We start from the raw sequence: 18,514 nt of genomic DNA on the forward strand, positions 1-18,514 counted from the left end.
ATTCTCATACAACACACACACTCTCATACAAAACACACACACACTCCACACTCTATTATTATCAGTTATTTGTAGAACATCAACAGATTCTGCAGCTCTGTACAACACACACACTCTCATACAAAACACACACACGCCACACACACTCTCATACAACACACTTTCATACAAAACACACACACTCCACACACACTCTTATACAACACACACACTCTCATACAAAACACACACGCTCCACACACACTCTCATACAACACACACTCTCATACAAAACACACACACTCCACACACACTCTCATACAACACACACACTCTCATACAAAACACACACACACTCCACACACTCTCATACAACACACACACTCTCATACAACACACACACCACACGCTCTCTCATATATCAAACACACTCTCATAAAACAGACACACACCCCACAAACTCTCATACAACACACCACACACACTCTTATACAACACACACACTCTCATACAACACACACACCACACACACATCACACACTCTCATACAACACACACACAAACCCCACACCCACACTCTCATGCACCACACACACTCTCATGCACCACACACACTCTCATACACCACACACACACTCTCATACACCACACACACACACACACCACACACACACACACACACTCATACACCACACACACACACTCATACACCACACACACACACACTCATACACCACACACACACACACTCATACACCACACACACACACACTCATACACCACACACACACTCATACACCACACACACACAGTCATACACCACATACACTCATACACCACACACACACTCATACACCACACACACACACTCTCATACACCATACACACACTCTCATACAGTACACACACACTCTCATACAGTACACACACACTCTCATACAGTACACACACACTCTCATACACCACACACACACACTCATACACCACACACATATTCTTATACACCACACACTATGAGGCCCATTTATCAAGCTCTGGGATGGAGCTTGAGGGCCGTGTTTCTGGCGAGTCTTCAGACTCGCCAGAAACACAAGTTATGGAGCAGCGATCTAAAGACTGCTGCTCCATAACCCTGTCCGCCTGCTCTGTTGAGGCGGACAGGAATCGCCACAATTCAACCCGATCGAGTATGATCGGGTTGATTGACACCTCCCTGCTGGCGGCCCATTGGCCGCGAGTCTGCAGGGGGCGGCGTTGCACCAGCTGCTCTTGTGAGCTGCTGGTGCAATGCTGAATACGGAGAGTGTATTGCTCTCCGCATTTAGCGATGTCTGTCGGACCTGATCCGCGCTGTCGGATCAGGTCCGACAGACATTTGGTAAATCAGCCTCATACTCTCATACACCACACACACACACACACTCTCCCATATACCAAACACACTCTCATACAACACACCACACACACTCTTATACAACACACACACCACACACACATATACACTATCATACAACACACACACTCTCATACAACACACACACAGAATCTCATAAAATACACACACATCACACACACACTCATACACCACACACACACTCATACACCACACACACACTCATACAACAAACACACTCGCATACAACACACAAACACTCTCATACAAAACACAAACACAACACACGCACTCTCATACAATACACACACATTCATACACCACACACCCCACACTCTTATACACCACACACGCTCTCATACACCACACACATTCTCATACAACAATACACAAACTCTCATACAACACACACACACTCTCATACAACACACACATACACTCTCATACAACACACACACTCTCATACAACACACACACACTCTCACATACAACACACACACACCGTCATATAACACACACATACACTCTCATACAACACACACTCTCATACAACACACACACTCTTATGCACCACACAAATTATCATACAGCACACACTCTCATACAACACACACTCTCGTACAACATGCCACACACACTCTCATACAACACACACACTCATACAACACACACATACACACTCATACAACACACTCATACAACACACACACCACACTCATACAACACACACCACACAAACTCTCATATAACAGATACCACCACAAACTCTTACAAAACACACACAAGTTGTGACCCAGTAAACATGGTGTTGCGATCCAGTAATGGGTCCCGACCCGTGATATAAAGAACTATGATCTAAACTATGAAGTTAACAACAGCTGAAAGTCAGTGTGCAGTTGTGTGTCTAATGCTACTGAGAGTCCGCACTAGGATTTTAATATTTTTTGTCAGTGGGATAATGGATGTAGATAAACTGTTGCAGTAGATGACAGAGCAGAAAAAAGCACATACAAATCCAGCTATTACAGCAAAAGCAACACAAGCAGCAAATAATGCCAATAGACCAGCAGCTCTATCCCTGGGTCTTATTAACTTCCTGTCTGCAATGCAAAAATGAATCTGCTCTTGCTAGTAAGAACTGGTTTCTATAGCCCTGTAATTGTTATCAGCAGTTGCTGATTGACTTGTAGTCTGTGGTAGGTGTGTCTGAGATAACACGACTCATAGGGATCGATTTATCAAACTGAGGCGGACAGGGGCGCACATACGCGCCAATGTCCGCCACAGCTCGCCTCTGACGGGCTGAATTTCGTTGTCGGAAATTCAGCATTGCCCACAAGCGGGTTTTTTTTTGCGCTTGTGTGCAATGCCGCCCCCTGCCCGTGCACAGCCAATCACGTGCGGGCAGGAGCTGTCAATCTCCCCGGTCGAACGAGACTGGGGAGATTGAAATTCGTCACCTAAGACTGGCGAAAGGGTAGGGAAGCAGCGGTCTGATGACTGCTGCTTGTTAAATACAGAGTGCAAGTTCTCTTGTGAGAACCTGCAGCCGTAGCTGGGCAAAGGGGTTGATAAATCGACTCCAAAGTATTTCTGTGCACTAATGCTTTCAATGGCTCATTACACAGAAATTAATCCTGTCACTAGCGAGGAGTTTAAAAATTCAAATGTAGGAAACTGCACCAAACTTTGTCAGACACAGAACACTTCCAAATACTTAAATATAAAGGATTGGTTCCAGCCACGAAAATTCTTTAAAAAGGGGCCTTTATTTTATCTCATGTCAGGGTCCAAAGCAAAGCAACAACGTTTCAGGACTACAATCAGTCCTTAGTCATGTTATGACATTACCCAATCCCCAGTTTTGCATAACCAACTCAGTTATATTAATACAGTTTTACCTCTTTCTGTGATTACCTTGTATCTAATCACAGTCAAGATAGGAACAGCACAATGGGAAAATAAAGGGTGCAACTCTCTCAGGGGCTCCACACCAAGTCCCAAATACTGATACAAAAGTCCAAAAGACAGCAGCACTCATCACTTCCAAGGTATAAGATAATGCAGAATTTATTAAGACACCAAGGTGCACAAATGGAACAACGTTTCGGACCTCAGTCCTTAATCATTTTATTATGATTATAATTTTATTATAGACTCAATCTAAGGACTTTAATCTCTAAATATTTATTTTACCTGTATCTTAAAGTGCATTTATTCTCAATTTATTTATTATTTTTATTAGAGTTGAAAGTGATTGTAAATTTTAATTAATAAGTGTCTGGTATCTAAAAAAAAAATCTTAAAAACAGGGGCACTTTCATTCATTAAACTTTACAAAAATGCTTCTTTTTTAAATACACAAACAAAAACTGAACTGCTACAAAAAATGCCTGCAAAAAACATCAAGAGACAACTTATTCTTTTTAAATAAAATTGGGATCTTAGTCACACAATATGGCCATATTTTGCTGAGCCAGTCACCACTTACAAGGTGCCCCAATATAGACTGTTCCTAACACTACAGTCCTTTGCCTCAGAGGGCTGAATTATTCCTGCTTTTACTCTTCATTATAGAATGAGACTCTCTGGCTTAATATGCACAACTCTATTACACTGTCATGAGGACACCTGAGCTTGAGTGGGGCGCTTTAACCAATGGGAGATGGTCAGTCTCCCTGATTAGGTCATATTGGCAGCACTCCCAAAAATGTGTATATAAACTTTTTGTAAGGTGTGCTAAACTAAATTTTGCATTTGTATTAAAACATAATCAGGGAGACTGACCCTGACCCTGGTTTAAGCACCCCACCCAAGCTCAGGTTAGTTCATGGCAGTGTAATAGAGTTGTGCATATTAAGCCAGGGAGTCTCATTCTATTATGAAGAGTAAAAACAGGAATGATTCAGCCCTCTGAGGCAAAGGACTGTAGTGTTAGGACCAGTCTATATTGGGGCACCTTGTAAGTGGTGACTGGCTAAGCAGTATATGGCCATATTGTGTGAGTAAGATCCCAATTGTATTTAAAAAGAATAGTTGTCTCTTGATGTTTTTTGCAGGCAATTTTTTGCAGAAGTTCAAAAAATATGTTGTGCTTTTGAAAATGGATGTGCGCCAATACCTTTTTGTTTGTGTATTGACAAGGTCATATTGGCAGCACTCCCAAAGATGTGTATATAAACTTTTTGTAAGGTGTGCTAAACCAAATGTTGTGTGTGTGTATATATATATATATATATATATATATATATATGTATATGTATGTATATGTGTATATATATGTGTATGTATATATATATATATATATATATATATATATATATCACCCTAATCCTCCAACTACCTAGAGTGTGTCTTTTTTGTTTATACATTTTTTTCTACCATAGTGAGACAGGTATATAGATATATTTGCTGTCAAGAAGAGTTTTTGAACAGTTTTTTTCCTGACACTAATACTATAAAAAATTTAAAGGGACAGGAAACTCAAAATCAAACTTTCACAGTTTAGACTCAGCATGCAACCTGAGGAGACTTTTTCACATTATTTCTATTCTTACAAATGATCTTTGCGCACTTCTGCCTCCCTTTAAAATACCCTTTATCAATAAACTTTATTGATAAAAACTTAAGACAGCAATGATAAGAAATAGGGCTGAAGATTCTTCCTCTAATGTGCGATATTAGAAGCCTTCAGATCCTTGTTCCTAATGTAATTAGATTTTTACTGATGTTTAACCCCTTGGCTAGAACTTACTCTGGCACACAAGAGGTTAAGGCAAGTTCCTTAAACACATGAGTGAAGATCTATCATTTTAAACATGGTTTTTTTTAAACCTTTGACCTTTGCTTATACTTCCCCCACTTCTTAAGGGAACCTGACTCCTTCCTGCATTATCGGGCACACACTTGTCAGTATCATTTCTGTTTTCCTTCTCATCTTTCTCTAGGGATCAAGTTACTGGTTTCTCTGCTCACCAAATGTATGTTATGTACCTCTCAGACATATATACACACCTGCTACCTGTATATTAGTGCACAGAGGATTATGTGCCTGTGCGCCCAAGCTAAATAAAACGTCTCCATCAATGAAAGCTACGAATATACTTTTACAGTTAATATTTTTATTGTGTTAATAATCATTTAATGTGTATGCTATTTCTATATGTACAGAATGTGATCAGCTTGTAATCTGCTTATAATCACACAGGAATTTACTGTAGTTTACTTTGTATAAAATGTCACCTACTACTGACTGTGCTTAAAGGGACACTGTACTCAAAATTTTTCTTTTGTGATTCAGATAGAGCATGACATTTTAAGCAACTTTCTAATTTACTCCTATTATCGAATTTTCTTCATTCTCTTGGTATCTTTATTTGAAATGCAAGAATGTAAGTTTAGATGCCGGCCCATTTTTGGTGAACAATCTGGGTTGTCCTTGCTGATTGGTGGATAAATTCATCCACCAATAAAAAAGTGCTGTCCAGAGTACTGAAACCAAATAAAAGCTTAGATGCCTTCTTTTTCAAATAATGATAGCAAGAGAATGAAGAAAAATTGATAATAGGAGTAAATTAGAAAGTTGCTTAAAATTGCATGCTCTTTCTGAATTACAAAAGAAAAAATTTGGGTTCAGTGTCCCTTTAAGGGCAGGGCATTTCTTCGCTTTTGTTAATTTAAAGGGACATTGTACTGTAAAGTGTTCTCCCCTTTAAAGGGACACTAAAGTAAAAATGGTGTCATTCAGATAGAGCATGAAATTATATGTGTGTGTATATACAGTATGTGTGTGTGTGTGTGTGTATATATATATATATATATATATATATATATATGTGTGTGTTTTTTGTGTGTGTGTACATATATATATATATATACAGGTGGCCCTCGTTTTACAACGGTTCAATTTACACCGTTTCAGAATAACAACCTTTTTTTCCAGTCATGTGACTGCTATTGAAAAGCATTAAGAAGCAGTGCATTTATTAAAATAGCCAGTAGGTGGAGCTGTCCGCTTGTGTTGCCGCAAAGCCAAGCAAGCTTAAATTAATCAGTTTAACCAGACCTGAACTAACGAGCAGATTTCAAAGGAACAAGATCTTCCTGTCTATAAATCAGTCCAGATTGGAATGCATAGAAAGAACTGTTTGCAGAAAAATGCAAGTTAGTCTGTGTTGTGTGATTATTTTATTAGGTTTATAATGCTGTTTAGCAAATGTTTTTGTTCATTTAACTTAGTTTAATTATATATTCTGTGTTGTGTGATTATTTTATTAGGTTTATAATGCTGTTTAGCATTTAAAGTCTTCATTTCAAAGCTTTAAAAATAATGTATTAGGTGTTACTTATGACAATTTTGAGAGGGGCCTGGAACCTAACTCCCTCACTTCCCATTGACTTACATTATAAACTGGGTTTCAATTTACAACAGTTTTGATTTACAACCATTCCTTCTGGAACCTAACCCCGGCGTAAACTGAGGGCTACCTGTATATATATATATATATATATATATATATATATATATATATATATATACAGTGTATGTATATATATATATATATATATATATATATATATATATGTGTGTGTGTTTTATGTGTGTGTATATATAAGTGTTTTTAACTAATATCTCAATGAAATACGATAGTATATATCTAACTAAAGAGCTCTGCTACTTTACTGGTGGTTAAAGAGACAGTAAACACATTGTAATTACACATCATTTATTTTGTGTTGCTATAGAATAACATATTAGCCAAGTCTTAATGTTTGTTTTTTTTAAAACAAATTAACACTTTTTTACTGCAGATATTTTTCAATACCCAAACTCCACCCACTATTTGCCTTATTTGGAATAGCCAATCTGGACCTTAGTCTACAGACAACAAGGCAAGCCGCAGTCATAAGGTTCGTATAAAGTGCATTGTTTTGCAGTTGTTATCTGATAAATCCAATTAGGAATAGAATTTGGAGAATTAGAAATTGTTCAAGAGATAAATTACATGAAAAGGGGGCAAAATACATAATGAAAATATATTGCAAAGGTGTTTCATTATATATAACTAGACATTTATATAAAAAATCTCAGAGTTTATTGTCCTTTAAAGCGCACCAGAGATTGAGCGATAGCCAACATACATTTTTCAGCACGCCCCCATAGAAGTCTGCTATGTGAGGGATGCACCCGTGCTATACAACATCCAGATGTTTTACTCCGCCCTATACTATCGCCCAAGCACTAAAATATTACGTTTGACTTGTAACATGAGAGCAAAAATAGAAGCACTATACATTTTACTCAGGCTATGTTAAAGGGACAATAAAGACTAAATACATTTCATGCACCTCAGTCTCATTATGGGTGCCGCCATTTTGAAACCTAGGTAACACTGCAGGTATCTGAAGGAGAGTTGCTGTACATGTGCAAACAGGTCACCAATGGAACAAAGTGAAAGATTGATTTCAACATGGCGGCACCCACAACTATAGAGAGTTTGGGAATAACCTCAGTGCTATGCTTATAAATGTATATAGGGCCAGATTATGAGATATTTGCTCTCCACTGTGTAATACCAGTGCATGCTAATGTGTGCTGGTATTACAAGTTCACAGTAATGCGAACACAAGCTTGCATTTGCATTGCTGGGAAGCATTGTGCTCACAAGAGCGCGCTTCTATAGGCTCCTATGGGAACCTCGTTCTGATGCCCTCATAGACAACATCAGAACATCGCGCAGCGAAGGGGGTAAATAGCGCAGCGATGGCAGCAATCTTAAATATATATGTATATGATTATATACATATATATTTATGCCACGTAAATAAATCCCAGCAAAAGAGTCTTTAGTGTTAAGAATTTAATTATGTTACCAGCTATAACAAAATCCAGCCCAGTGGATAAAGCAGATCCAATATTAATTCTGGAGGGTCCAAATGTCAATCTATCCACATTCACACAAACCCCAACCACCATATGGTGACCCTACTCTATCCCGTGCATGAGCACTTAGATAGAATAAGCCATAGATAGTGCTGTCACTTTGTTTATTTTTTTACTATATATTTATGTGTTAATATGTGTATATACAGATATTAACACATAAATGTATATGTATATAAGCATATACATATATATTTACCGGAAACACACAGTCCCCATAGACTGCAATGTAAAGGCACTTTTCAGTGCCGTTTTTTTCTTTCTAACACCCCACTCCCACTAACTTTAAAGCCCCAAAACTGCCTAGTGCAGTTTTTGTTTTTATTTAAAAAAAAAAAAATTTAAATAAAAACTATAATGCCCTCTCTTTTGAGGGCATTTGGGGCACTTTTAGAAAATGAACCAGAGATTGGATCTCTGGTTAATTTTCTGAGTGCTAATTTAACGCTCTACTAAGCTAGCCCTTAGTATTCATATTTTTGGGTTTCTTTGCATTGTAAACACTTTATTAAATAAAAAAAAAATTGTATTATAAACTCTTAAAGACTCCCACCAACTTTATCCCCTATATACTGCCTGGTGCAGTATTTTTTTTAAAAATAAAGATGCTGCTATCTTTAATTTTTTATAAAATACAGTACACTGTATTTTGGGCACATTTGGGGCACGTTTATAAAATTAACCAGAGATCTGATCTCTGCTTAATTATAAGCGCTAATTGCCACCGTGAGTGCATGGTAGCAATAACGAGACACTTGTAATGGATGATTAATTATCCCGCACCCGCAAACGGGCAGATTTTGCCCTTTTGCGGGTGCTTAAAATTTTGTGCTCCACTTGTAATCTAGCCCTTAGTGTTTAATGTCCCGCTAATGCACAATAGCGCTAATATTGCGCGCCATTTCTAATCTAGACCTATGTGTTTAACCCTGTGTGGATACATGCATATACCTCTCCTAATTGGCTAAACAGTCATGTCCGCTTTAAGAGTTTGAATGTGTTTAGCTACGAATTTAAACCCCTTTGTGGGGGTTAAACGCAAACTTAGCAAAATACATAAGTGCAAAAATAACATAATCTAACTCTAATTAAAAATGATTATTCTACAGGGAACAAATGATTTGTACTTACCAAACGCTTTAAAAGGTTCTATCAACTTTAATTTGAAGGCAACTCCTTTTTCCAACTCTTTCAGCATCTTGGCAACTTCATAATGGCGCGATCCTACAATATTTTTCCCATTGATAGATTCTATATGATCCCCTACGTTGATGACTTTTACTCTGTCGATTGTGCTGTCTTCTTTGATCCGCTACAAAAACAAAACGTCAACACTAATTAGAGCCATGATAAAAAGGTTAACAATATGGTAAAATGTATCATTGTACCTCTGATCTGGCCATTTTTTTTTTTCTATCTTCCTACCCAAATCTACCGTAATTACAGTTTTATTATCATCACTGTCCAAATCAATGATGTCCCTCAGGACAGTAGCAGATCTACTCAACAGAGGGCCCTAAAATGTGGGCCCCCCTCCAAAGGTAACTCAGTAGTAATAATATATATAACGCTCTGTATAATGATTTTGAGTATAGCTAGATCGACCTGCAACCTTCCGTAATAAAAGTCTCCCTTGCATTAAGATTATATACGCGCCTGTATATAGAGAGGCTGCTATGGGCTCCTCTAGCACTTGCGCCAATGGTAGTTCCGCCCCTGTTGTTTGTGAAATTAATATTAGTTGTGTGGTTACTTTACTATACTTTGTAAGATATTTGCATTTGGTAGTTTGCTTTATTTTTTTTAAAGGGATATGAAACCAAAATATTTTCTTTGGTGATTCAGACAGAACAAACTATTTAAAAAAAAGTTTCCAATTTACTTCTATTATCAAATTTGCTTTGTTCCCATGATATTCCGAGGCCTACTTATCAAGCTCTGTATGGAGCTTGAGGGCCCGTGTTTCTGGCGAGTCTTCAGACTCGCCAGAAACACAAGTTATGAAGCAGCGGTCTAAAGATCGCTGCTTCATAACCCTGTCCGCCTGCTCTGATCAGGCGACAGGAATCTCCACAATACAACCCGATTGAATACGATCGGGTTGATTGACACCTCCCTGCTGGCGGCCGATTGGCCGCGAGTCTGTATGGGGCGGCGTTGCACCAGCAGCTCTTGTGAGCTGCTGGTGCAATGCTGAATACGGAGAGCGTATTGCTCTCCGCATTCAGCGATGTTTGTCGGACCTGATCCGCACTGTCGGATCAGGTCCGACAGACACTTGATAAATTGGCCTCTCTGTGTTGAAAAAATACCTAGGAGCATTGCGACACAAATTAGATAATAGAAACACATGGGAGAGTTGTTTAAAATTGCGTGCTATGTCTGATTCAAGAATATTTCATTTTCACTTTCCTATACCGTTAGAGGGATATAACATCCCAAAAGATGAGTCACATAGAGCGTACAATTTTAAACAACTTTCCAATTTATTTCTTTTGTCAATTCTACTTCGTTCCTTTGGTATCTTTTGTTGAAAAGCAGGGATGTAAGCTTAGGAGCCTGCCAATTTTTGGAGCACTATATGGCAGCAGTTTTGCAAGAATATTCTCGTTTGCAAGAGCACTAGATGGCAGTTATTTCCTACCATGGTGTGCTCCAGATGCCTACCTAAGTATCTCTTCAACAAAGAATACCATGTGAACGAAGCAAATTTAATAATAGAAGTAAATTGGAAACTTTTTTTAAATTTTATGTTCTGTCTGAATCACAAAAGAAATAGTTTGGGTTACATATCCCTTTAAAGGGACGGTAAACACCTTGTAATTAAATGATATTTCTGTTGTGTTGCTTTATAATAATATATCAGCCAAATCCATATGTATTTAAAACAAAAAAAAGATCTTTTTAATGCAATTATTTAAATCCACACACCATTTGCTTTATTTGGAGGGCCCAGTCTGTGCTTTAGTCTGCAGATAACAAGGCTAGCCACTGTCATAATGGCAGCATAAAATACATTGTTTTGGAGTTCTTATCACTTAAAGGGGCAGTCAATACCTGAATTTTTGTTGTTTTCAAAGATAGATAATACCTTTAATACATATTCCCCAGTTTGGCATAACCAACACAGTTAAAATAATACACTTTTTACCTCTGTGATTATCTTGTATCTAAGCTTCTGCAAACTGCCCCCTTATTTCAGTTCTTTTCACAGACTTGCATTTTAGCCAATCAGTGCTCACTCCAGGGTAACTTCACGTGCATGAGCTCAATGTTATCTATATAAAACACACAAACTAATGCCCTCTAGTGGTCAAAATGCATTCAGATTAGAGGCAACCTTCAAGGTCTAAGAAATTAGCATATGAACCTCCTAGGTTTAGCTTTTAACTAAGAATAGCAAGAGAACAAAGCAAAATTTGTGATTAAAAGTAAATTTGAAAGTTGTTTAAAATTACATTCCCTATTTAAATCATGAAAGTTTTTTTTTTTTTACTTGACTGTCCCTTTTAAATACAATTAGGGATGGATATGTAGCAGGGGTAGCCTTTGGAACTCAGCAAGGGTGCATTTCAAATTCTGAGAATTCTAAAAAAAAAAGCCTTGGTTTTCATAGCTAAATTATAAGATAAGGGGCAAAATAAATAATGAAAGTATATTGCAAAGTTACTTCATGACGCATTACTAAACATTATATAAAAATCTCAAGGTGTTTACTCTCCCTTTAACGGTCACATTACAAATATATACGTAGGATGGCGAAATTTAAATATTTTAGTAAAAGAAAAATATAAACTCATTTTCTCAAAGAAAACTGAAAAGCAGTATTTAAAAGAGATGTGCAGCCATGAAATTTTCGTTTTGTGAAAAATATTCGTATTCAGGGAAATTTGTTTCCCTGAATATTTGGTGGCTGCACTTTTCAGCATTCATTTAGTTTAAAACAAAATAAATACTGAATTTTCAGTAAACATTTACATTTGTTTTTGTTAAAATGAATGTAACTGTTTCAAAGTTACAGTTGAAAGTTCCCCTGTAGCTACATACGTACCTTAATTATTATTATTATTATTATTATCATTTATTTGTATAGCGCCACCAAATTCCGTAGTGCTGGTGCGATCTGGAGAGCGAGCTAACCCGATCCTCTTCTGCCAGAGCCCCGGCACGTTAACAGGGGGCTTAACGCTCTTGTTTCCCAGGACCTGCACTAACTTTAGTCCAGATCTGTCTCTGGCAAGAAGAGGATCGGGTTATGGCGCTCTCCAGAGTGTGTTAAGGTATTAACCCTTTAACACAATTTAAAGTAAATGTACATTTTGATGCTTAAGTGCCTGTTTTTTAAAAAAATTGATTAAAAACAGGGGCCCTTTAATTTATCAAAATTTACATTTCACTCGTGTTGTGAAAATACTTACCTTTTAAAGTTGATAGCAGCTCCAGCTTCCTCCGCCCGTCGCAAAGCCTCTTCCTGGGTCTAAAATGAGGAATCCGTCTTTCTCCAATCACGGCTTCGAATCAGACACTGATTCCCCCCAGGGGGGGAGCAGTGATTGGAGGATGACCGATCCATCATTTCCGACGTCAGAAATGGCTTTGCGACGCCCGGGAGAAGCTGGAGCGGCTGTCAAGGTTAAAAAAGTATTTTTTCACAACAAGAGTGAAATGTAAATTTTGATGAATTAAAGTGCCCCTGTTTTTAATTGAATTTTGAAAAACCGGGCACTTTAGCATCAAAATTTACATTCACTTTAAGGAAACAAATGAATACTGTATGTTTTCATTTTCTTTGTGCTTTTATTCAGATATTCGTTTCGTTAAAAAAAAATCTGATTTTTGTCACTAAAGAGAAATATGCCCATATATAACCCCAGACAAGATGCGTGCGCATGTGTAACCTATTACAGCTAGTTACAGGCCTGTATAAGATCTCTGACCAATACACACCCTCTGTATATGCCCATATGAGATCACAGACCATGTGCTCTGTAAACCCTTTATGCTAAGTACGTAGTGTGGACGGGGGGATTTTTTTTACATAAAAGGAGGCTTTTAACCCTTTCATGACATAGGCAATTGTTCAAGTTCTGAACGTAAACGAAACCTTGAATTTCAGCTATATGTCTTTTCAACCATAATTTACCCCTTTCACATTAAGTGCACCCACACTAATTATATATTGTTTTTTAGAGGACAGATAGGGCTTTCTTTTGGCATAAAAGATTTATTTCTCAACTATAATTTTATATAAAAAAAATCAAAGTAAGTGTGAGAAATTAAGAAATTTGAAGCTTTCCAAATGATTTTATTGTGAATATCATCATCCTGATATATGTTACTGCAATAAAACACCCATACTTGTGTTAAGCGATGTCCCATGAGTATAACGATACCCCCCATGTACAGGTTTTCTGAGTTTTCTGGAATTTACAAGGCCCAACATACGGCCTACCCATTTACATAGAAATCTGGCACATTCATTTTCTGGGCTTAAGATGCCTTTCATACATTATAGCAGCCCAGGAATGAAAATGACCCCATCATGGCATACCATTTACAAAAGTAGACACCCTAGGGTATTCCAAAAGGGCCATGTCACGTCTTTTTGTGAAGCCCCTTAGTCACAACACCTAGCCAAATGTAGTGGTCATTTTTGTTGTATGCGTTTTTTACACAAACACTGCACTTTGGCTGTTTCTGTCATCAAGCTTTTATGTTTTACTGCTATAAAACACACATATTTGTGTTTGTCAATGTCCTACGAGTACAACAGTACCCCCCATGTACAGGTTTCACGGGGTTTACAGGAGTTACTGGGCCAAATATGGGGTCTGCCCATTTCAGTCTTTATGCATGGAAATTTGGCACCTTAATTTTCTGTGCCTATGTCCTCTTTGAGACATTATAGCAGCCCAGGAATGAAAATTACCCCATCATGGCATACCATTTTCAAAAGAAGACACCCTAGGGTATTCCAAAAGGGCCATTTCACATCTTTTTGTGAAGCCCCTTAGGCATAACATCTGGCCAAATGTAGTGCTCATTTATTTTTAATGCGTTTTTTTCACAAACACTGCACTTTGGCTGTTTCTGTCATCAAGCTTTTATGTTTTACTGCTATAAAACACACATATTAGTGTTTGTCAAGGTCCTAAGAGTAAAGCAGTACCCCCCTTATGTACAGGTTTTATTGGGTTTACAGAAGTTACAGGGCCAAATATGGGGTCTGCCCATTTCAGTTTTTATGCATGGAAATTTGGCACCTTAATTTTCTGTGCCTATGTCCACTTTGAGACATTATAGCAGCCCAGGAATGAAAATTACCCCATCATGGCATACCATTTTCAAAAGAAGACACCCTAGGGTATTCCAAAAGGCCCATGTCACATCTTTTTGTGAAGCCCCTTAGTCACAACACCTGGCCAAATGTAATGGTGATTTTTTTTGCATGCGTTTTTTGCACAAACACTGCACTTTGGCTGTCTCTGTCATCAACTTTTTATGTTTTGCTGCTATAAAACACACATATTAGTGTTTGTCAAGGTCCTACGAGTAAAACAGTACCCCCCATGTACAGGTTTTATGGGGTTTACAGAAGTTACAGGGCCAAATATGGGGTCTGCCCATTTCAGTTTTTATGCATGGAAATTTGGCACCTTAATTTTCTGTGCCTATGTCCTCTTTAAGACGTTATAGCAGCCCAGGAATGAAAATTACCCCATCATGGCATACCATTTTCAAAAGAAGACACCCTAGGATATTTCAAAAGGCCCATGTCACATATTTTTGTGAAGCCCCTTAGTCACAACACCTGGCCAAATGTAATGGTGATTTTTTTTGCATGCGTTTTTTGCACAAACACTGCACTTTGGCTGTCTCTGCCATCAACCTTTTATGTTTTGCTGCTATAAAACACACATATTAGTGTTTGTCAAGGTCCTACGAGTAAAACAGTACCCCCCATGTACAGGTTTTATGGGGTTTACAGAAGTTACAGGGCCAAATATGGGGTCTGCCCATTTCAGTTTTTATGCATGGAAATTTGGCACCTTAATTTTCTGTGCCTATGTCCTCTTTGAGACATTATAGCAGCCCAGGAATGAAAATTACCCCATCATGGCATACCATTTTCAAAAGAAGACACCCTAGGGTATTTCAAAAGGCCCATGTCACATATTTTTGTGAAGCCCCTTAGTCACAACACCTGGCCAAATGTAATGGTGATTTTTTTTGCATGCGTTTTTTGCACAAACACTGCACTTTGGCTGTCTCTGTCATCAACCTTTTATGTTTTGCTGCTATAAAACACACATATTAGTGTTTGTCAAGGTCCTACGAGTAAAACAGTACCCCCCATGTACAGGTTTTATGGGGTTTACAGAAGTTACAGGGCCAAATATGGGGTCTGCCCATTTCAGTTTTTATGCATGGAAATTTGGCACCTTAATTTTCTGTGCCTATGTCCTCTTTGAGACATTATAGCAGCCCAGGAATGAAAATTACCCCATCATGGCATACTATTTTCAAAAGAAGACACCCTAGGGTATTCCAAAAGGCCCATGTCACATATTTTTGTGAAGCCCCTTAGTCACAACACCTGGCCAAATGTAATGGTCATTTTTTTTGCATGCGTTTTTTGCACAAACACTGAACTTTGGCTGTCTCTGTCATCAACCTTTTATGTTTTGCTGCTATAAAACACACATATTAGTGTTTTTCAAGGTCCTACGAGTAAAACAGTACCCCCCATGTACAGGTTTTATGGGGTTTACCGAAGTTACAGGGCCAAATATGGGGTCTGCCCATTTCAGTTTTTATGCATGGAAATTTGGCACCTTAATTTTCTGTGCCATGTCCTCTTTGAGACATTATAGCAGCCCAGGAATGAAAATTACCCCATCATGGCATACCATTTTCAAAAGAAGACACCCTAGGGTATTCCAAAAGGCCCATACCACATCTTTTTGTGAAGACCCTTAGTCACAACACCTGGCCAAATGTAGTGCTCCTTTTTTTTGTATGCGTTTTTTGCACAAACACTGCCCTTTGGCTGTTTCTGTCATCAACCTTTTATGTTTTGCTGCTATAAAACACACATATTTGTGTTTGTCAATGTCCTAAGAGTAAAACAGTACCCCCCATGTACAGGTTTTATGGGGTTTACAGATGTTACAGGGCCAAATATGGGATCTGCCCATTTACATAGAAAATTGGCACATTCATTTTATGGGCCTTTGTCCTCTTTGAGACATTATAGCAGCCCAGGAATGAAAATTACCCCATCATGGCATACCATTTATAAAAGTAGACAACCCAGGGTATTGAAAAAGGACTATGTTTAGTCTTTGTTTGTAGCCACTTAGTCACAACATCTGGCCAAAGGTAATGTTCATATTTCAGTTTTAGTTTATCACAAAAACACTGCCTTTTTGCTGTTTATATCATCCTTTTATGTTTTACTGCTATAATACACCCATCTTTGTGTTCAGCGATGTCCCATGAGTACAACAATACCCCCTATGTACAGGTTTTATGTGGTTTTAGGAAGTTACAGCGCCCAATATAGGGTCTGCCAATTTGCATGGAAATTGGGCACATTGATTTTATGGACCTTTGTTGCCTTTGAGACAGTATGGCAGCGCAGGAATGAAAATTACCCCACCATGGCATACCATTTGCAAAAGTAGACAACCCAGGGTATTAAAAAAGGACTATGTTTAGTCTTTTTTTGTAGCCACTTAGTCACAAAACCTGGTCAAATTTAGTGGTCAAATTTTTTTATTTGCTTTTTTCACACAGACTTTGCATGTTTTCTATTTAGATCAACATCATTATATTTTTTACTGCTATAATACACCCATATCTGTGTTCAGTGATCTCCCATGAGTGCAACAATACCCCCTATGCACAGGTTTTATGTGGTTTTAGGAAGTTACAGGGCCCAATATAGGGTCTGCATAGAAATTTGGCACATTGATTTTCTGGCCCTATGTTGCCTTTGAGACAGTATGGCAGCCCAGGAATGAAAATTACCCCCCTCATGACATACCATTTGCAAAAGTAGATAACTCAGGATATTCTAAAAGGAGTATTTTAGTTGTTTTGTATAACTTATAATGGCCTTAGAGTGGATGGGCTTAACATATAAAGGGACAGGACAAGGTCAGGGGATTTATGAAGTTAGGAATACAGAATAATAAAATAAAATAAATTAGGAACACATACAGATTGCTTTCAAATTAAAAGTTTAACTCTGTGTGATATATTCGAAAGCAATCAGTGATACAGAGGCCAGGTTGAGAGGGGCAGTCAGGGCAATGGTAACTAGAATCCCTCCTCCCTCCTTTTTTATAGCAGACTCTGCATCTTTTCTGGGGTGTTAATTTGCAGGCAGTGGGGGGGATCCTAGTGGGAAAATGCCTGCCACAGAGTCGCTCAACATTTTCAGATTGAACAGTGGGAGGATTAGGGGTCTGGTTAAACAAAATATCAGATGTTACATTTAACACAAATTCCAAAAAAGTATAAGTTTTCCCTGTGCCTGTTTTTTTGTACAGCACATATGCATTATATACTGCGATCTGCATAATATAAAAGGCTACTTTTTTGTACCAAGTTCTAGTTTTTCTTTGAATTAGATATGGCTGCAGGCACCGGTCAGCTAAATCTACCCCCCCCCCATGTTTTTGTTGTACTCCACAATGCACTTTGGCTTTCGGATCTGTGCAGATCTTCCCTTCACAGACACTGGCACTGTAGCTTCATTGTGCATTGTGGAGAGCATGTACACATCTTTTTTATCAGTGTACCGAAGGGCCAGTAGCTCATTGTGGCGTAAAGCTGACGTTGTGCCCCTACTTTTTTTTCCATATGTCAGCTTCTGGGGGAAACCTTTGCGATTTTTTCTTGTTGTGCCACAGGCCACGGTTTCAAAATAAAACAAAAATTTGAATAGCTCTGTGCTGGTGTAAAAATTATCGAGCCACAAATGGTACCCTTTATTTAGCAGGGGTAGTAGGAGATCCCACACAATTTTCCCACTTGTGCCAACTGAATCTGGGCAGCCAGGTGGATCCAAGTGGCTATCCTTTCCCTGGTAGATGCGAAATGCCCAGGTATACCCAGTACTGCATTCACAGAGCTTATAAAATTTTACCCCATAGCGGGACCTCTTGGATGGTATATATTGCTTGAAAAGC

The 18,514-nt window shown here is 38.3% G+C and overlaps 1 protein-coding gene across 1 annotated transcript in view; it reads right to left on the minus strand.

Annotated features, from left to right (window-relative positions):
• GIPC2 (GIPC PDZ domain containing family member 2) overlaps nucleotides 1–18,514 on the minus strand; it is a 183,791-nt gene that overhangs the window by 98,943 nt on the left and 66,334 nt on the right. Inside the window, exon 3 of the mRNA XM_053693327.1 lies at nucleotides 9,447–9,627. Coding sequence (XP_053549302.1) covers nucleotides 9,447–9,627 — 181 coding nt within the window. The remainder of the gene's footprint in view (nucleotides 1–9,446; nucleotides 9,628–18,514) is intronic.

This window comes from Bombina bombina, chromosome 10 (assembly GCF_027579735.1).
Source record: "Bombina bombina isolate aBomBom1 chromosome 10, aBomBom1.pri, whole genome shotgun sequence".
In the NCBI taxonomy this organism is placed as follows: Eukaryota; Metazoa; Chordata; class Amphibia; order Anura; family Bombinatoridae; genus Bombina; species Bombina bombina.